General features: G+C 57.7%; 2 protein-coding genes across 5 annotated transcripts in view; one reads left to right on the forward strand and one right to left on the reverse strand.

Moving 5' to 3' along the window:
* Window positions 1–16,037, forward strand: part of DDX23 (DEAD-box helicase 23) — a 29,023-nt gene extending 12,986 nt beyond the window's left edge. Inside the window, exons 16-17 of one of the 2 annotated variants that reach the window (XM_028531864.2) lie at window positions 197–371; window positions 814–1,720. In XM_028531864.2, coding sequence (XP_028387665.1) covers window positions 197–371; window positions 814–1,037 — 399 coding nt within the window. In that variant the 3' untranslated portion in view covers window positions 1,038–1,720. Of the gene's footprint in view, window positions 1–196; window positions 372–813; window positions 1,721–16,026 lie in introns of those variants that run through there. The other variant, XM_036019104.1, reaches the window with a different exon arrangement.
* On the reverse strand, window positions 2,559–16,232 carry CACNB3 (calcium voltage-gated channel auxiliary subunit beta 3). 3 transcript variants are annotated; one of them, XM_036019105.1, is made up of 13 exons: window positions 16,140–16,232; window positions 7,644–7,766; window positions 7,319–7,441; window positions 6,731–6,846; window positions 6,407–6,471; window positions 6,170–6,189; window positions 5,897–5,977; window positions 5,642–5,700; window positions 5,365–5,474; window positions 4,936–5,087; window positions 4,649–4,744; window positions 4,379–4,528; window positions 2,559–3,922 (listed from the first exon to the last, which is right to left on the reverse strand). In XM_036019105.1, the coding sequence occupies exons 1-13, from the start codon at window positions 16,143–16,145 to the stop codon at window positions 3,608–3,610; spliced, it is 1,416 nt and encodes a 471-aa protein (XP_035874998.1). In that variant the 5' UTR covers window positions 16,146–16,232; the 3' UTR covers window positions 2,559–3,607. The 3 variants fall into 3 exon arrangements, with proteins under 3 accessions (XP_035874998.1, XP_028387842.1, XP_028387841.1); XM_028532041.2 differs by lacking the exon at window positions 16,140–16,232 and adding an exon at window positions 14,939–15,096; XM_028532040.2 differs by lacking the exon at window positions 16,140–16,232 and adding an exon at window positions 11,430–11,649.
* Between the last annotated feature and the right edge of the window lie 3,770 nt (window positions 16,233–20,002).

Below are 20,002 nucleotides of genomic sequence, written 5' to 3' on the forward strand. Positions count from 1 at the left end.
CACCTCTGGTCTCCCACCCTTTCTTCAGCTCACCTGTTCTCCCCATACCTTCATTGCACTCATTGTTTCTCCTGCCTCCTCCCCCTTCTCCCCTGTTGCTCTCTGAAACTTGCCCTCTCTGTCCCTGCTTCCTCTTAACTTCTGTGTCTTTCCGCAATCCCATTGCACTTTCTCCGTCTCACCATTCTCCCAACAGTACAATGCTTGTACGCTGCATGGTGGGAAAGGCCAGGAACAGCGAGAGTTCGCGCTGTCCAACCTCAAGGCTGGGGCCAAAGACATCTTGGTGGCTACAGATGTGGCGGGCCGTGGTATCGACATCCAAGATGTGTCTATGGTGGTCAACTATGATATGGCCAAAAACATTGAAGGTAAGTGGGAGGAAAGCTGCTGCAGTCTGGGTGAAGGGAGACTCCCTGTCTCTCTCCACGTGAAGTCGGGGTGCTGTGCCAAGGAGGCTGCTGCCGCCACGGCTCACAGCTCTGAGTCTAGGATCGCTTGTCCCAGTGAGAAGAGCTCCCGCTCTCTCATAGGGTGTGTTGTCCTGAACCTGGGATAGCTCTCTAGTTTTCAGAATGTGGGAAAGAATGGAAGTGGGCCCCTCTCAGTCTTTGTGGTAGGGGGACCCCATTAGTAGTGGTCATGGGGAGAGCACTGTGGGCACTGCAGGCTCAGGCAGCAGGGGTTCTATCTGCTGCCCGTGGAGGGGTGAGGAAGGAAGAGGATGCCTTCAAAGTAGAGGCTTCATACACTGCTCACCAAGCCGTCTGGCCGGGTCCCCTGAGTGACATCGCTCCCCTACCCCTTGCCCAGATTACATCCACCGCATTGGCCGCACGGGACGAGCTGGCAAGAGTGGTGTGGCCATCACCTTCCTCACCAAAGAGGATTCTGCTGTGTTCTATGAACTGAAGCAAGCCATCCTGGAGAGCCCAGTGTCCTCCTGCCCCCCAGAGCTAGCCAACCACCCAGATGCCCAGCACAAGCCAGGCACTATCCTCACCAAGAAGCGCCGGGAAGAGACCATCTTTGCCTGACACAGGACTCATTCCACGGGTTTAAGGGCAGGCTCCGAAGCCTGTTCTTCAGGACCCTCACAGCCCTCTTTCCAGGTCCTCACTCTGATGGGGGCTTAGGAAACAGACTTCTTGACCTGGACCCTCCGGTTTGAAGGTGTGAGTGTGGGGCTGCGAGAGGAGGGAAGCCCTGCGGGAGGCAGGGAGAACAAATTACCACGGATTTTGGCCCATCTCTGCCCCTCTGGCAGGCACCGGGATTGCATTGGGTCATTGGCTCTTGCCAGTTACGGGGCAGCCAACTGGCATTGCCCCCTCGGCTGAAGAGAAGCCAGCCGCCAGGCGAGCACCGCTGCAGCACAGGCTGGACTGCGTGAGCCGCAGCAGCGCTCTCACCCTGGGTGACCCAGGGGCTCCGGCACTGTGGGGGTCGTGGACCTTGGACCCTTACTGCCATTTTGATAGCATTTGCCTTTTGGGATTATAAGACAAATCGAGAGCCTTGTTTATAGAGCTGTGCACGGCCCCCATGCCAAGGGGTGCTATGCACTCCAGGCATCCCTCACCCAGGAGTATTTTTTAGTAGATGTGGGACAGGGTGAGCTGGCTGTGTCTGTCTTGAAGTCGCTGAGTGGAACTTGTTTTCTATTCTCTGAAAAGATGAGTTTGTATGTTCTGAGAATAAATACATGAATATTAAGGCTGTGTCTAGTTCTAGCTAAACTTATCTCTCGTGTGCTCCCTGGAACCACAGAAAACAGGTTTAGGAATGAAAAAAGCCCATCCAGAGCAGAGCCTAGGGTCTCAGCTGATGGTCCTAGGAGGCCCTTGGCAGGAGGCAGAAAAACCATGGAGAATAGCACCCTAATGCTTTCTCCCTCCCCTTCTCCAGCCTCATGTAACTGTAGCTCTGACCTGCACACCCTCTGGGGAGCTTTGCACGGGTGAGGAAGGAAAGCAGTTGTGAAACTGGTGGGGTGCAGCACCGTTGGGACCACTCTCATGCCCTGGTGCTCTGTGCCTGACCCCAGTCTCCAGTCCCTTCGCTTCTGGCTCCCCAGTGCGGAGGGTGGAGATGGGGTGTCAGTTGCATTAGGGAGTGGTGAGCTGGGCTGGCCGAGGTAGGTTGTGGGGAGAAGGCTGCAGGCCAGGTCTCCCACGAGCTCCCATCTTTAGGTTCTTCCTTACCCCGTGATGTGGTGGGCAAGTAGCAATTTGTTGGGCAAGTATGTGGAGTTTAAGTTGCAACTACTAGGGCCTGATGCGGGGACAGTAGAAAGCCAAGGTTAAGCCTCTTCCCCACCTCTTAGAACAGATCTTTTCTGTGTAGCTGAATGTTGCCCTCCAGGTACCTGGGCGTGAGGGGTACTCCTGGGGGTGCCCGGGAGCATGGTTTCTTCCCCAGCTCTCCCGTTGCCCTTTCCACTCGGTGGGTCCTTTGTGAGAGAATGGAGGCCAGGAGACTTCTTAGCCTCCTCCAGACTTGGGCCACACAGTGAGGAACCAGCCACCGGAGCCAGCAGACAGAACAGAAGCCTGAGGGACTGTGCATGGTGTTTATTAGTGATGACAGTGAATGGGGCAGGGTCTCGTGGAGCATGCTCTGTAGGTCACACACTAGAGCCATAAGGCAAGGGTAGCTGGGTAGACAGGGCTTCTGAGGGCTGTCCACTGTGTCCTGTCTCTCCCCATCTAACCCTAACGTAACAAGCAGCAATGAATGAGGGAGTAAATCTGGGGCTCATGCCCCAGGAGGCATGAGGGCCAAGAAATGACAAGATGCAAGAGCAAAAGGATGAGAGGGGCAAAGAGGCCCCAAAGCTGTTCCATACAGTCTCTGCTACACATGCCCTCCCCAAACCCCAACTCAGGTGGGCTGCTGTCCACCATTTGGCTTGACCATGCTCCTGGGTCCCGGTCTTCTGAGATGTTAGGAACATTCCTGGCAGGGTGAGGAGAGCCCTTCCTTTCCAGAGGTTCAGCTGCCAGGCCTTTGGCCCCAGCCCAGCCTGCCTGCTGCTCCAGCCTTGCACGCGGTGCCCCGCCCAGCTGAAGGACAGGCGTGACACGCAGTTGGGCTTTGATTGTCTCTTCTCTGGTGTGTGGCAGTGAGGTGAGCGGAGGCCCTCGGACCCCGAAGCATAACCCCTGAGTCCATTGACTGTTAGGATTTGTGTCTACCTCGGGCCTTGTTTCTTCCTCAGGCCCTGTTGCCCACACTGCAGCCTCTTTTCACTTTGAGGGGACATCCCTTCCCTGAGTCTGGTGGGAAGGTCCCTGCTAAGGGGATCCTGGCCTGAGGGCACTGCCCAGTGGGGCAGCTTCTTGTGCAGGAGGAGAGGAAGGTGCCAGGGGAGCAGCACACACAGCTAGTACCTGGAATGGGAGCCTAGGGGAGTCACTGCCCAGGAGGTAAGGGGGCCCCCAGCTTTTCCCAGAACCTTGGAACCACAGGCAGCTCTGGGGCTGGGCAGGGGGCTGTGGGGGCTGAGCCTAGTGCCAGCCTAATGCCAGTCTAACGCCAGCCTGCCTGAAGTGGGTGCCCCAGGCAGCTGTGCCTGTGCCTTCCAGGGTAGGGCAGCAGGAGGTGGTCAGTAGCTATCCTTGGCCCAGGGCCGGTTGCGCTGCCAGTTCCGGTCATTGTGGTTGTGCTCCGAGTCCTGGGCGAGGAGCCGGTCTTGGGGGTCATGCCCATTAGCACTAGGCAGCCCAGAGGTGTGTTGGCGGTGAGGCTGGTACAGGTCCTGGTAGGCGTCTGCATAGTCCTCCTCCAGGTGGTGGGAGCTGCGCTGCGAGGATTCTGTCCAGGCTTGGCGGGAGCTCTCGCTGGCCTCGTCAGAGGGCATCAAGCTGTCCCGCTCGAGGGGGGAGTGCTCCTCACCACGCTCCCCCAACAGCTGCTGGTTCTGGGTTAACACAGCAGCTCTCAGTGAGGCAGTATGGACCCCACCTTGGCCTCCCTCCCACCTCTACTAGGATGGGGGATTCTTCTCCTCAACCCTCAGTTCCTGGGTAGAGGAAACAGTGCAAGAAAGGGAATTATATTGGCATATTCTTCCTCTTAAAATAAAACTATTGCTTTCAACTCCTGCAAAATTCAGGCTCTGCCTTCAAGACAGAGCAGAGAAAAGTTTGAGAGTGTGTTTGTTTTCAGCTCTGGAAAGGTAGCCTCTGATAGCCCATCGTAAGGATCTACCCCCTCTCTCATCAGGAAGTTCCTTAGCCCATCTGCCCAGCTCTGTAAAGCAGAGCTGAGTTCTCCCGTCCTCTGGCCTTCAAACTGGAGGCCAAGTACAGCCTTTGGGCAGGGTTAGGGTTAAGCTGGCTTAGCCTAAGCAGCAGTGGCCAGTGGAAATGATTACCTGAAGTCCAGGGATGGCGCTGGGAGGGCCCAGACGCCCAGGGCTGGGGGCCGGGTGGTGTGTGGCCCGCCAGTAAACCTCCAAGTACTCAGCCAGGTGCTCGCAGGCATCCTCCAGCTGGTTCTCATCCAGAATCACATCGAATGACTCCTGGGCAGGGAAGGAACGGGGGAATGTGGGCTTCCTCCAAGCAGCAGTAGCCCATGCCTTCACTGCCCCAGCACTGGGAAAGCAAGAGCAGGCACAGGAGCACCCGACCCAGGAACTCACCGGCGGGCACTGAACCAGCTTATCATAAGCCATCATCTGCACAGTCAGGTGCTTCATCTGTGACTTTCCGCGGGAGCGGATGAGTCTCTGGAGTACCTGAGGGGGGAAGGGCGGGGCTGGGCCTGGAGTCTTGGGGACTCCGGCAGAGCTGAACTTAACAAGAACAGGGCACGTCCCCCATCTGTGATCTGGCACCAGGAAAAGGGAACACAGGGGCTCCGGGGCGGGGGCCACGCTGAGTGGGGGCACATTCTGGGAGGGCAGCCCTGGGGACCTCGTCTGCCCACCTTCGGTGAGGATACTTTGACGAACACGATGATGGGGGCCAGCGAGGTCTTGGCCAGCTGTGCCGGGTGGTTGATGGTGTCGGCATCCAACACTACCAGCTGCAGAGATTTGGCCAGCTCGAATATGCGCTCGATCTCACTCTGTACTTCGGCTAGGGAGGGAGCAAGCGGGCCACAGTGCTCACCAGTAGCTCCACCCACTTCCTCCTCCAATGGGGCTTGGGGGGCTCCCCAATGGTGGAAGGGAAGGAAATAAAAAGAGGGTGTTCATCAAGGCCCAGGGAGGCAGGAGAACAGGGAACTGAGGAGATGGGGTGCGTTCCTGCCAATCCTGGGGCGGCAGAGCAAGTGTCCGGGAAGGGGGAGGGAGGACGGAGGTGCTCACGAAGGCCTGGGTGAGCAGAGAAGCAGGAGCTGGGGACTTCTCACCAATGCTGGAGCGGGCGGAGGAGCGCTCAATGATGGTCCTCTTGCCAGGATTGTTGAGCACAGACCGCTTGGCCAGTGAGAGGTCTGCTGTGACCCGGGTGATGGAGATCCTGGGGTAGTGGCGGAGAATCACAGCTCACTTCCAAATTTCAAGCTCTAGGCCCAGGACTTCCTAACTTCTAACTGTTCCTTTAGAAAAGACCTTGCTACAGACACCTGGTAGGAGACAGCGATGTTCTCCTTGGTCCTCACGCCACCTCGTGCCAATGCAGCTTACCTGCCATCAAACCTATGTTTGAGGAAGTCGAAGAGAGCCTTCTGCATCATGTCTGTGACCTGGGTGGGCGGAAGGGAATGGAACTGACTGAGGGCTCTCTTGGAGAGGGGCAGCATCTGCATCCCCAGGTACAGCCCCGGAGCCCACCCCCTCCACACACGGGGGTAGTGTGGGGGAGAACAGCCCCTGTCCCTGGGGCCTTCCCATGGCAGGCTTGGTAGATGGGACTCTTTGAGGTCAAAAACTTCCTCTCACCTCATAACCTTTCAGAGAGGGCCCCACCAGCACCACAGGCCGCATGGAGGGCACCACATCATATGGGGGAACGTGTTCTGCCTGCAGAATGGACCTGAGGTCAGGCAAAGCCATGGCCCTGTGGCTTGCCCGATGCGTGACGGGTGTGGGGCAGGTTCAGAAGTTCTGCGCCCCCTCCCCCGTGCTGCTGCCCCTCCACAATGACTGCCGAGAAGCCTGTTCCCACAGCCATGAGCCGAGAGCCCCCAAGCCCCGGTCCCTTCCTTGACTCACCTGCTTTTGCTTCTGCTTGGCTTTTAGAAAAGGAAATAAAAGATTAAAGTTGGTGAAGGGGGAAGAGGCCCTGTGGGCATGTATTCCCTTCCCTGGGGGAGACGCTGGGCTTCTCTCCACTCTTCTGACCCTTCCCCTTCCACCGACCTCTTCCCACACGGTTCACCTGGGGACACTCCCTGCCCCTGTGTCGTAGTGACCCAGCTACCCAAGACAGGTGGGTTAGGGGGAGGCTACCTAGAGATGGAGGAGGGGAGCGTCGGTTGCCAATGTCGCTGAGGCTGGAGGGGTTCCCGGATCTCCTGAGAGCAGAAAGGGAGGTCAGTACGTGCCTTTGTGTGTCTGTGTTCTACATGTTACTTAACAGTTGTGTCTTCTTACATTTTAGCAAGTGAGGAAGGTGTGACAAGTGCATTTGTAAATGTGTGTGTGTGCAGTATAAATGTGTGTACCTGGTATGAGTGTATTTGGGGGGTGGCACATGCGTGCATGCACAGTGAACTATGGGTAAAGTGCCCACGTTTGGGGGGCATGTTTATTGAGTCACAGCCCTGCTCTCACCTGGCCTTCTGCTCCTGCTTGACTCGGATGCTCTCCAGGCGCTGGGGGCTGGGGATGAAGGCGATGTCCCCACCCTCTTTCACTAGCCTACCGATCCACCAGTCATTGCTGTACTTCTGCAGGTGGGGAGGAGCAGGAAGGGGCGGTGAGCGGAGGTGGCCCAGGCCTCCGTCCTGGCTCTCCAGTGTGAAAAGGGCCGGGGAGGCAGGCCCAGAGCCAGTCTGACAAAGGCAGCACAAGGGGAGGGGGCAGGGGCAGGGACCAGAGGGGTGGGCAGCCAGGTTTGAGCCACCCCCAAGATTTCCTGGGAGGCATCACAGCTGTCACAGGGGACCTGAGAGGCAGCTAATCTAACTGCTCACTTTACACATATGGAGACTGGGGCCCAAGCCAGGTCTCAGAGGGTGGAGATCCTGGGGACTGGGTTTTGGATATGAGGGGTGTACAGGTGTGTGTTGGGGACAAGAGCTGAGGAGTTCAGGGACTTGTTTATAGACTGAGGACCAAACTAAGAGGTGTGGGAACCAGGGAAAGAGAAGGGAAATTAAATGGCTTCTCTGTGGTGGGGAGGCGGGGAGGGTTGGTCACCTCTTTAATGTGCAGAAAATCTTTGGCCTCAAAGTTGACTCCAGAGCCCTGGACTGGGCACTCCTCATCCAGTACGCCACAGTAGCTGACATTGGTCCTCACAGCAAATGCCACAGGTTTGTGCTGGAGAATTTGGCCATCAGCGCCAATGAGGGGAGCCTCAAAGCACCCCTTCCAGTTTCACTGCCCCATCGCTCACCCATCACACACACAACCTTTCACACTCACAGAGATCCTGCTCATCATCCTCCAGAGACTCAGGACAGAGCAAAGGTTTCCACCCAGCCTGGCCTGTTTTGCCCCCAGCCCACAAACAAGAGGATACCTTGGCCCTCTCCAGCTGCTGCTGAGCCTGGCTCTCCACTTCTCGCCGGGCACTCTCCCGGTCCTCCTCCAGGGAGACGTCTGAGTCCAGAGATGGGCGGCTGGTGTAGGAGTCGGCCGAACCCTGGTGTGGGGAAGAGGCTATGATCAGGTAGGGCTCAGGTAGGAAGTAGAGCGGCACCATCCAAACCCTACAGCTGTGCCTCCACAGACCCCAGCCTCTCCCTGTCCACAGGGGTGGCTGGACTCCAACAGTCCCTCCATTCCACCCCCCCCCCCCCAAGGGCCCTAGTGCCTCTGGGGCTTTAGGAATGCCACCCAACCGACCCACCAGTGCTAAGATCTGGGCCCCTCCCCCCAAGCCTATTAATACTGCAGCTTTGAATAGAGCCTTGGCTTCCCTCCTCCCTTCTCTCCCCTCTACCACGTCCTCCTCTGAGGCAGAGGGAAGGGAGATGTACTTGAAGATGATATATTGAAAATGATTGTGAATGCAGGTGACCTAGCCCTCTTGTTCACATCAGCCTTCAAAAGGGCCTAGACATTACCCCTTTAAAATGCCTGGCAGACGTGCAGCCGGCTGGGAATGGGCAACAGCTGCCATTTGGCACGGCACTGGTCCTGAGGGTCAGAATACAGCCATGCACCCCTTAGACCTCATCTCCAGTCCCTACCCCTCCGGGATGAAGAGGACACAGACCTGCCAACTCCTGGAAGTTACGTCCTCTCTACTCCCCCACCCCACTTTCCTCTCATAGTGCTGGGGCAACTGGCCAGGCATGGGCAGCAAAAAGACACAGACTGAGGACAACACAAAACTATTTCCATGGGCCTGTGAGGCCGGGCCATGCCCACCACCTCTCCTCACCCCTTCCGCAATGGGGTATCAGCTCTGGAGGAAGGCGTTATCGGGGCCAGGCAACCCAGCAGCGGAGGAGCAGGACTCTGGGCTTCTAAGGAGGGGGTCTTTGTAACCTGGGCTGGGAGAGTATCTGTATTCTGCCCAGAATGGGGGTCTCTGGGCAACATGGATGCATTTCGAGGGCTGTGGAGCTCACCTTCCCTGCCTTCAGGAAGATGCCCAAATGAGCAAGGGAAGTTGGGCCTTAGGACAGGACAGATGTCAGGATGGCTGAGGTCCCCATCAGTCGAGGGAAAAGGGAATCTTTTGTTTTTTTTTGGGGGGGGGCGCCTCAATTTTTCCTGTTTATGATCAGAGGCCTGAAGTGGTACTTCTGCCAGTTCTGAGGTGCAGGTGGCAGAGGTAAGGTAGGAGCCTAGATAAGGAGCCCGTGTGGGAGTGAGTGTGTTGTGTGTGTGTCTTCGGAAGGGATTTTAGGATATTCTCGGACTGAGGAAGACTCCCACAAGCCCACAGTGCGCAACCACCTACAGAAGGCAGCAGAGGCCAGACTCTCCATGGGGGCGACAGATTCATACACCTGCTGTCCACCACGCCTTCTGCCCCAGCCCCACCAGGGGCAAGAGGGCTGGTCAGCATGATGTTGGCCCAGGCCCTAGAGCCTGGGCTAAAGTCCTATCTGTGGAAGACAGGAGGCATGAAGACACCACAGGGGGGAAGGTCTTTCATTTTACAGAGGAGCAGTGTCTCATGCTCTTTCTTGTCTCTCTGGAGAACACATGAGGCTGGCTTGGCAGTAGGAGAAAGAGCAGCTGAGCCCCGGGAAGAACCTTTGCACTGTCTGTAGAGTCGGGGGCTTCCTCCCAGGGGTCTCAGATACAGATTATACCTCTGTGGGAGGCGGCCGAGCACAGGGAACGGAGGCCAGCAGGCTGGGAAGCAGCAGGCGAGGCGGGATAAGTGCCCATCAGTTGCCTCCTAGATGCCCAGCCTTTACTTTCTGCTCTCCGGGGTCTCAGCCTAATTCAGTCATCTTAATAATATCCCTGGCTGGATTACCTGGCCTCCTGCCCTAGGATGGGAATGACAGGATCTCTCCTTAAATGGCTAATGAGTCAGGCTCAGAATGGAGCCCCCTCTCCATTACTCCCAAGTCCTTAGGGCTCACCTGTCTCTCATGCTCTGGTATCGCTTGGGAGGCCAGGATGCCCTTGCCAAGCCTAACCTGGGGTCTTGCCTCCGCTACCCTGTTATGCCAAGACAGCCAGAGGCTCAATACTTTGGAGCTGCCAGGAGTTGGCACAGTGCCCTAGTGGTGCCCCCCTTGCTTGGTGAGTGTGTGGGCAGGATGCAGCTCCACTCTTGCCTGGCACGGGGGAAGGAGAGGAGGGAGATGAGCCGGTGGATTTATTTAGAGCCTGATCTCCCTCCTACTGCTTCAGAGGGGGCCTCAGAGAGAGCAAGGAGCCAGTCAAGAGAAAGCAAAGTGGGGGAGGGTGACCCAGGCACCAGAGAGGGCTAGGGAGCATGTGGTGGGTTAGCAGACTGCCCCCAAAGCTGTCCCCATGTCACCCTTCATCTTGCAGCAGCTCTTGCCTTCTCACCAGGGACAGGAAGAACCTCCTAAGGACCTCCAGCCCGGCAGGAAGGTTTGTGCTCAAGCTCACCTTGGCACCCTGGGCTATGCCAGCTGTCCCTTCAACTGTCGAAAAGAGGTGTCCACCAGAGCCTTGAAAATCATCTGCTCTTGCTGCCATGTAATTAGCCCCAGAGGCCTAATGGGGAATTTGGCCCAGCAGGAGCCCAGTCCCAGAAAAGGACTGATAGCTGCCTGTTCTGAACCCTAGAACCCATCTATCCTGGGCTTGGCAGCAAGAGGTGGGAGAAGACTCCACCACTCCATTTTCGACCCTGGAGTGCTCTCCCTTTCCCACCTATGAAGGACCCCTTCCAACCACTTAGTGGTTCTCTCCTACGGAGGCCTTCTTACAGGATGCGTGAGAGAAGCTGTTCCCTATCCTTGCCCCCTCTTTCCAGGCACTCTCCCTGCTCTCTGAGCTCCGGGAATCACTGCCTAATGAGCTGATTTGTCTCAGTGGGTCAGCAGATAAAAGCAAAGAGGAGAATTAAATATTTATCCGTTGCCTGGTTGTCTGAGCAAAGAGCTTCCTCTCCATCCCCAGGCCCTCAGCTCCTCTGGCTTCACCTCCAGGTCCTCCATGCTGAGCAGGCGCTCAGGATGCCCGCTGCTCTGAGGGCACCTCAGCAGGAGGCATGGACTGGATGGGGTCAGACAGCTGGCCCACCCATGTGCTGGGTGCCCAGCTTCTAGCCTTGGAGCGAGGGTGAGAAGATCAGGCGAGCTCAGGTTGGACAGGGGAAGGGAATAATAGAGGTCTTCGAGTTTTGTGATCTTTCTGTTTGAAGAGGCTGGTACCTGACTCTCTGGTGTTCTCCCAGGCTCCCTAAATTTGTCCTTTACTTGAGGCTCGGGATGTCTGAATTGTCCCCCTGGGACCCAAGAGACCCAGCTTCTCTGGAGCTGTTGTGTTCAGACCCCATAAGTGCTCCTGTGGGAACTCCAGGCGTTGAGTGTGCCCTTTCCAAAGCCCCTGTGCCCTCAGCCTCCAGCCCTTCCTCCCTCTACCCTTCTGTCCTGGGCTTTGGAGACACCTGCTCAGCCAGCCATTCCCCGCACTCCCCGCTCCCTGTACACAGCCTATGTCTTTTGGTCTAGGACTGGGGAACCGAGTGGCACCTGGCACGAAAATCCATCTTCCTACTTTCCTGGAGCGCCCCCCCACCCCGACACTCCCTGCCCCGACGCTGAGGCGCCCTTTCAAAGTATTGAACTGGCAGTAGGGTCCAAGGGAGAGGAGGTGTCACCCCAACTTCCCCACCCCCACCCTCGCAGCGGGCACTCACCGCCTCCGAGTCCTCAAACCCGGGCACGTAGGAGTCGTCATACATGGGGAGTCCGGGCGGGGGGAAGCGAGCGGCGCCGGGGGGCGGGAGTGGCCCCGAGGCAGGGGCGAGGACTGCGGGCCGCGCCCGGGAGATGCCACTGAGCCCCGCGGCCCTGCGGACGGCGGCGCAGAGCGAGAGAGCGCGAAGGAGGGAGCGAGCGGCGAAGACCAGCTGCTCGGAGCTCAAATCACGGCTCCCCCCACCCCACCCCCCAAACCCTGCCGGTCCCACCCCGAGCGCGGCTGAAGAATCCGGCGCCGGCTCCTAAAACAATAGTGCCCGCCCACCTGACCCCCACCCCCCGCCGGCAGCTGGCGGGGGCGGCCGCGGGGGCGGCGGCCACCAGGGGAGCCCGGGACCCGGCCGGGAGAGGGTGGCGGACCGGGGCTGCGCGGAAGGTGGGTCTCCCGGCACCTCGGGGCCGGAGGTGCGGCGGGGAGGAAGGGGAGGAGAGACTGCGGGCGGGCGGGCGGGCGGACCCGGGCCGGGAGGAGGCGGGGCGAGGGGAGATGCGGAGACAGGGACGCTCGGCAACCCAGGAAATACTCCGCCGGGAAACAAAGGGCCGGGGCGGGGGAGGGGCGCGGGCCGGCTGCCGCGGCGGGGACGAGACCCGAGCCGCGAACGCGCGCGCAGGTTACGGGGAGGCTGGAAAGAGAGAAAGGAAGGATAGAGGCGCAGGGAGGGAGACTGGAAAATAGGGAGACAGAAGGGGCGGGGCGGGCGGCGGAGGCATCCCAGGTGAGCGGAGGCGCGGCTGCGCCCTGAGGGTCCCAAAAGCGAACCCCGCAATGGTACTAAGGAGGAACGGGTCTGGCTGCTACAGGCTAATGCAGTGGAAGTAGCCCCTGCTCCCACCAGGTGATCGGCCCCCTCTGTGCTGAGACCCCGCAACAAAGGGCGGGGCCGCCCAACCCGCGAGTAGGGGTAGGTTTTGGGTCCGCCAGCCCCACACCTGTTGCGCAGGCAGATTTCATCCTAGTCTGGCCAGGATGGGGCTTCCCCTCCTCATTTCCTTGCCAAGGGCTGTGCCAGGCAGGCATTGCCAAGGTATCCGTGGGAACCAGGACAGAAGGGGCTGTTTTAGGAGAGCCTAAAGCGATGGGAGAGAAGCCAGAGGATGGAGGTGGGGGGGTGTTGTGGCTGGGATAGATGGTGGCAATCTGGCCACACTGGGGTTAGTAGGGGGACGGGCAAGTCTCCCCAGAGCCGGTAGCTTAAGGCCAGATTCCCTCCTTAGTAAAAGGATGCGGGGACGGGGGGCGGGGGGCTGGTACCCTGGTTGGAACCGCAGGTACCACACTGCCCTAGTCTGTCTCCTTCAAAGGAGCACTGAGATTTAAGGCTAGAAACCAAACAGCAGCCTTTATTTTGAGCAAGCTTCCCCAAAGATCCACCCGTTTGAGTCCCCTCCTTTTTTTCCCCATCTCCTGAGCAAAAACATTCCTTTGAATTTTGATTGCCTTCCTGCCCCTCCAACCCCACCCCTCACCCCCAGAGGGCGATGTGAGAGGGACAGAGGGTTATACCTGGAGGGTTGAGGTCTTTCTCCATACCCCGTTGCTCACCCGGGGAGGGTAAATCAAGAATCAGCCTTCTGGGGCTACAGGGGAATTAGAAAACCAAAGCCCTGAAAGGGTCTGATGAGATCTAGGGGAGAAAGCGCTGTGTATGACAGAGAAAGACCACCCAAACCAAGTAGCTCCCACTTATATCAGCCACTTGCTCATGTTCCCTTGGCAAGAAAAAGGAAGAGCCTCATCCTAAGACCGTCTTAAGCCTGCCTTTAGCCTGTCTAGCTCTGTGAGTGGTCCAGCCCTGCCCAACCTCTTCCTCTTGCTGGATTTGGGAATTTGGTCAGATCTCCCGCTATGGCTGAGGGGACTGAGCACTACTAGGGGCGGCAGTCGGCTTTCACAGTTCCCTCTCCTGAGTCCAGCACCTTTCGGGGGTGGTTTTTATATTGACTTTTTCTGTACTGGAAGTCCCCAGACACTCTTCTCACTTTTGTGCCCTCTCCTAGTTCCTCAGTGTTCCCATATCCTCCTTTTATTCTGTGCCTTATCAGTCCCTTCTGTTTTTTCAGAGGGCAGAAATGAGGCATGAGGCATGAAAGAAAATGACCCTCCTGGTCCTGGGAGATAGCGCTAATAAGACAGCTGCTGCCCTGACCAGTGTGGCTCGGTTGGTTGGTCATCACCTCCCCAAGCGAAGAGTCACTGGTTGATTCCTGGTTGGAGTGCATGCCTGGGTTGTGGGTTTGGCCCCTGGTCAGATGCATACAAGAGGGGCAACTAATCCATGTTTATCTCCTCCCTCTTTTTCTCCCTCCTTCCCCTCTCTCTAAAAATAAATAAATAAAATCTTAACAAAAAAATAAATAAATAAAGGAAGAAGACAGCTGCTGAGGCATCTGCTTCTCTCCTAATCCCTGAGTCTATTCCCCAGACCTCTCCTTTTGGAACCCTCCCCACTGCCAGGGGGTCCTGGATATTGTAGGTAACAGTGGGTCTACCATCAACCTCATGCCTTCCTCACATACCTTGTTGTCTTCATCCTCAGCTGGGACAATGGTGTCTAAGTGTGCTTCTGAAGCCTGAGTTGCCATGACAACCAGCCTCAGGAGACAGGTTCAAGTTCTTCATACCTGGGCCCATCCCCTGGGTCTTTCAGGTGCTTCAGAGCCTCTCTCTCTTTCCCTTATCTCTGAATTGCAACTCAATGTCTCCCCCACTGTTTCTCACCTCACCCATACCTGCCTAGTCCTTCTTGTGCCAACCCAGTGACTGCCAGTCCTGCAAGACATGTGCCTGTCATTGCCCATGTTCCCCAACCCCTTTGCTTTTCTGTGAGCATAAGGGGAGAGAGTTGAGGGTATAAAAGGATTTGAGGAGAGGTTCCTCCTGCCCTCTTCTAAGGAGAGAGCTGTTAGTCTGGCAGCTGGCAGGCACCCAAGGCATGGAAGCAGGATATAAGGGGCCCAGCCCGAACCAGGTTTGGGAGTTGGAGTTCTTGGGAGCCTCCAGGATACCTAGCTGCTCCTGTAAATGTACCAGGAAGCTGGGCAGATCCCGATCCCTGAGCACTGAGTGGGGAAACTGAGGCAGGAGCTAGGACCTCAGGGAAATCTTCCTCCTCAGCAGCCTCTAAGAGCTGGACTAAGCCCAAACCCCTAGCATTTTAGCTGCCCCCAGGGAACACAGGGAGAGGACCTGGGGAGTCTGGCTGAGCCCTCCTCTTTTCCTAGCCCCTTTTCTGGCTCCCCGGCAGTTGTCCCTTCCCATCCCATTCCAAAAGCTTGGGAACTGCCAGCTCCAGCTGCTCCCTCTTTCTTACTGCCTCTTCCACCCTTAGCTCCACCTCTGGTCTCCCTCTCCATCACTGCAGTCTCTCCCGAATTCGAGCCCACTTCCTAGCTTGGAATGGGGCTCTCCTCCCACCCACTGCAGAGGGACCCCCGCCTTTACCTCATTCAGCAGGAAGGTTGCACTGGAGTCAGAAAAAGACATAGACCAACCTAGTGGTCTCGCCTCCTCCCCCGAGCCCAGGGGCTCCGAGGCGGGAGCAGGACCCGGCCGTGGCTCTGCATACGGGCTCCCGCCTGCACGTCTGGCCTCGCCCCACGCCCTCCAGGCTCCACCGCCTGCTCCCTTCCTCTCTCTGGGTTCCCTCCCCCTTTCCTTCTTCCCTCCCTGCCTCCCTCCCTCTCCCTTTCACGCCTTCCCTTGTCACTCTCGCCCTCTCCTGTCGCCTTTCAGTCCTGCTCTCTCCATTTCCGTCTCTTCTTCCTCCTCTTTACGGTCCCTGGTCTGTTTATCAGGGTTCCTCCCACAGTCCTTCCATTCCCAGAGCTCGTCTCCCGTCTCTGCCCCCTCCCCCTCCGTTTCTCCCTGTGCCTCCTCCCCAGAAAAGGGGCTCCGGAACTCCCACCACCACAGTCAGAAGGGCAGGAGTAGCTCAAGGGCCGCCTAACTCCGGCGCTTCGGGCAGAAGGTTCTGCTCTCCGCGGCTCCAGCTCCGTGCGCCACCGCCCAGCCTCCAGCGTCTGAGGAAGGAGAGCGCGGCGGTCCCAGCGGCGGCTCCAGCCAACCTCAGCAGGGGAACGGACCGAAACAGAGCGCTCGTGTACAGCTTGCTAGCCTCTGCGTCAAGGCTCTCCCTCTGGGAGCCGGGGAAGCCACGTCCATCCCCCGGTCCCACGTCCACACCCTGAGGCTTTTGCGGGATCCAGTTGGAGATAGCCCGGCGGAATGAGCCGGCGGCCCGGGGGATGCCCGGGGGAGTCTCTGTCACTCCTCTCTCCTGGGTGCTGGCGTCCCGGGACTCAGCCCGCGAACGCGAAAAGCGGAGGCGAAGTGTCTCCTCTGGACCGGCTGCAGCGTCCCCTGGAGTCACTCGCCCTCCAGGTGGCGGCGCCCTCCCCGGGGTCCCGTCTGTTGGTCCGCAGGGGCGGGCCCTGCCAGCAGGCGGCGCTGCCCAGGCTCGCGCAGAGGGGCCCGAAGCGCTGAGCCAGACCCCCACTAAACCCAGGACGGACGCCCCCTCTCTTTTCCAGGAACTGCAGTCTCATCTCCAGACCCCTCGTTTGGGACTCCAGGCTGTACTCTATACCCACCCCAAGTATCCTTTTAGATACTTGGCCCCTCTGGAGACCGAGAGCGCTCCTACCTCCATCCTGGTCTCCTGGGGCGACTCCGCTGAGCCCGGCAGCGACCTGGCAAGGCCTGGGCAGTAGGGAGTTCAGAGTCGCGGGACCGAACCTCGGGTCAGTACCCCTCCCGCCCCTTTCCGCGGGCACGTCAAAGAGGACAAGCCCAAGTTCTGGCGGGGGAAAGGGGGAGCAGGGGTGTAGCCCCAGCCAGCGCTCTCCCTGCACCCCCTGAGCGGATCTGCCTCTCATTGGTCCCTCCACTCCCCCAGCACCCACCAGGCTGGACTCTTCTCCATACCAAAGACAGCGGCCGGGGGTGGGGTGGGGTGGGCAGGAGGGGGCAGCAGACCCTTGTGGAGACCCGGACACGCTCTGAGGCTGAATGACTGGGGTCCCCAGCTTCTCCGTACTAGCTAGAACTCTTTCCCTCAGGGCGCTCGACTGCCCTCGTGCTTCTTTTTCACTCCCTCCGCCCCCACCTCCGGGGGCTCCCTTAGCCCTCCCACCCCCTGGGGATCTCGGAAGATTTCTCTCCCTCTCTGTTTAGCTGACCCTCCACTTGCCCTCATTCCAGAGGGAGCTAAATTGGGAGAGAATTAATTCTCTCCACTCTCAGCTCCTCCTCAGGCTGGACTTAACCTGGAAAGCACATGGGGAGGGCATCTCCCCCCTCTCTGTGTGGTCTAGTCCAGCAGGCCCAAGGGTTCCTTCTCCACCCACCTACCCCCAAGTCACTCAACTTGAACTATTCAGAGGCTATAAAGGGGTTGTGTGTGTGTTTTAAAATGTGCACAGAGATTTTTTTGTTTTGTTTTGATTTTGTTTTTGGCTCTAATGGAGCAGAAGCTTTGCCTTTCATTTGGCAGTAAGACCTGGAGGAAGAGAACCACCCCCCACTCCACACACCCCTGCTGACCACGGCTAATGGACTAGCTCCTCTGGGCCTTGGGGCAGCTTTAATTTCCATAGGAGAAGGGGGGTGGAGGGTGCTGGCCAAGGCAAGCAATTGTCCCTGGTTTTCCCCTCTCTCCCTTCTCCCCTCCCTCCAACCTCCCAGAACCTACAGTCTAGAACACCATCTCTCGCCAGTCCTTACTTTAGAATGGAAATATCAATGACTTCTCGCTTAGCCTATCAGAGGGAATCTGAGGTGCATAGGGCAGTTCTGCAGCCTTCACTTTTTCTCGTGTCCACTCCAGCTGCCGGACCACACACCCCTCTCCCTTTCCCCACAGAGAGAAGTTAGGAACCTCAGAGCTAGAGTGGGGAGCCCAACCCCCAGGTCCCCAGAACTGTCCTCTCCCAGTCCCCTCAATGTGAGATGACCGGCAGGATTAACCCTCTCTGGACCCTGTCTGGGACCCACACCCTCTCCCCCACTGCTCACCCTTCCTTGGGTCCCTGTCTCTGGCTCTAACCTCACAGGACCTTTCACTCCGCTGACAGGTGCCTGTAGCCTGGACACACTCCTGGGAGCCATGCCTTTGCTTGGCTCCTTCAGGTCAGCGCCAGTGTGCAGCCCTCAGGGATCCCCAGACAGCCTTCATCCCTTCTCCCTGGGGCCAGCTCACCCTGTTCTCTAATGGGCCAGGTCCCCAGGCTGTCAGGAACTCAGGACAAAGGGCAGGGCCTCTGCTTGCCCTTTCGTCCAGTCTTTGTGCAGCTGCAGCCCTGCGCTAGGGGATTGTCCTGCTGACCTAGAGCTGGGTTCCTGTCCCCTCTTACCTCCTCAGCCAGGCATAACCTGTGCAATGGCACTTAGTGGCCTTATTTGAAAACTTGTGAACCATAAGGACAGAGAACAGAGACCACCATGTTCATCATTTTGTATTTATCCCACCGAGACCAAAAAGGGCTACCTGTCTCTTCTGAGAAATCTCAGAAGTAACTTCCACAGGGAATCCCCATTGCCAACTTCAGATATTAATCTGAGGAAGTTCTTCCAACATCAAACCTCAGTCACTCCTGCTGTGATCTCTGTCTTCTTTTGCTGGGCTGGGCTCTGGGCTCATGGTGATATTTGATGCTTCGAGGCACTTTCAGGCTCCATCCCCTGACACAGCATTTGCTATAAATATGCTGAAGAGTTTCTTGCTGACAGTGCCCAGTAAGGTTGCACCTTCCTCCTCACACCAGGACTCTCTGGAGGCGCTGGGCTCTCAGCTGTGGCTCGAAGACACAACTCTTGCCCACTCTGGGGTAGGCAGAGCGACTGCTCTGTGGATTGGGAGGTCTCTGGTACCTGACAAGGAGGGAAGGTGAGCGGGCTGAGATGCTTGGCTCTCATTCTTTTGCTTCAGAGTCTGGCTCAGTCTGGCACATAGTAGGGGCTTGATATATGTTTACTTCAGTCTTATATCTCAGTTTCCCCTCCGGGTCAATGTGACGGGTGATTCCAATTGCACAGAAGGGGTTAGAGTGAGGAATGAGGCTGGGGTAGGAGCAGAACTTTAGGGCTGGCCCAGGTTGGGGCAAGGGTATTAGCAGCAAGATCCTGGGAAGGTCTGGGGAAGGGAGTTGGCCTAGACTTGACTGCCTGCTCTCTCTCCTTCATCTTGCCAAAGTCTGAAGGCTTGAAGACTCTGGATCACAGGAGGGGGTCAGTTTCAGTCTCTCCTCCTCTCTCACATGTTTACGAGCCAGGGAAGCTGGGGTTGAAAAGAGGCAGGGTGGGGTGGTGCAGGGTGAGGGTGCAGGTGAGGGTGAGGGTTTCTGAAATGTTTGACTCAGGTGATAGACCTAAGGGGTATAGCTTTTGGGGGAAATTGTTCCCCTAGTAGGGCTTTCCAGAGCTCCCAAAAGTCTGGGGCAGAAGGGACTTGGGACTCCTTTAGGTTGGGGGTTGAGGGGCTGCTGACAAGAGGCTGAGGTTGGCCCCAGGAGACTCACCTGACCCTGGATGCACAACCCGAGTGAGTCCGGGTTTTCTGTATTTGGGTCCTTCCTCCCTACCCCTCCGGCTCACTGTAGTTCCTGGGCTCCTTTATCTGTCACCGAATCCCTGATCTCAGCCCAGATCAGAGACCCCCTCTAATAAAGAGTGGAGGGTAAGGTGCTGATGCTGACAGGGTGCTGGAGGCCACCCCTCTGCTCGCTCCTACTCAATCCCTGGCCTGTCCCCGACTCCCACCACTTTCAGTTTGAGGGTCTGAGCTGTGGTAGCCACCTCCAGTTCAGAACGAGGACATGGTGCCTTCAACCTCCCTGGCAATGAATTATTGAAGAGAGCATAGTGCTAGCTGCTCACAGCTGCTGCCCCTTGGGCCTACTGTCGCCTCTTCTTGCTCTGCTTCTCACTGCTCCTTCACTAGCTGTGAGGGGCAGGGGAGGGAGGAAGAGGTTGGTGAGCCCCAGGGGCCTGGGAGGAGGAGGTGTTAGGGAGAGGCAGGGCCTGGATGGGGAAGTACAGGCCTTGGTGAGAAGCCTCCTTTGGCAGGAGGGAAGTGGGCTGGTGAAGAGTCCTTGTTCCTTGTCGTGGGTCAGGAGGGCAGGGGGAGCTGGCGGCTGCCCTGAAGCCAGGTTGGGAATTGAGACTGAAAGGCCCTTGATCCCAGTGACTCCCCAGCATTGGAGGTCTAGACTCCCAAATGCCCCTGGGGTTACACAGAGCCAGGAGAGGCCTGGGGCCTCTTCTGACCTGGAGTCAGTGCCAGTGAGCCATTCGGTCATTCAGGCATGCTGTGTGCAGAGGCCTCTGTCCCTCCGGGAACCAGTGTCTTGCTGACAGTGGAGAGCTACAGACCTTCTGGGAGCAAGTGCAGTCAAGGAGAGTGTGGGTCAGTGTCAGGACAGGCCTGGAGAAAGAACCAAGGATTGGGAGTCTGATACCAGAAGGCAAGTCCTAATTCTATCACTGGTTGTGGGCAAATCACTTATCTCA

The sequence above is a fragment of the Phyllostomus discolor genome, chromosome 2 (genome assembly GCF_004126475.2).
Source record: "Phyllostomus discolor isolate MPI-MPIP mPhyDis1 chromosome 2, mPhyDis1.pri.v3, whole genome shotgun sequence".
Lineage (NCBI taxonomy): Eukaryota > Metazoa > Chordata > Mammalia > Chiroptera > Phyllostomidae > Phyllostomus > Phyllostomus discolor.

What these genes read in the sequence shown, in the direction of transcription:
- CACNB3 (XM_028532040.2), bottom strand. Translation starts at nt 11,474, where the DNA reads ATGTATGACGACTCCTACGTGCCCGGGTTTGAGGACTCGGAGGCG. An exon ending in CTCCCCTCCTCCATCTCTAG is followed by an intron (nt 6,190 to 6,406) that starts GTAGCCTCCCCC and finishes CTTTTCTAAAAG; the next exon opens with CCAAGCAGAAGCAAAAGCAG. An exon ending in AGCTGGTTCAGTGCCCGCCG is followed by an intron (nt 4,529 to 4,648) that starts GTGAGTTCCTGG and finishes TTCCCTGCCCAG; the next exon opens with GAGTCATTCGATGTGATTCT.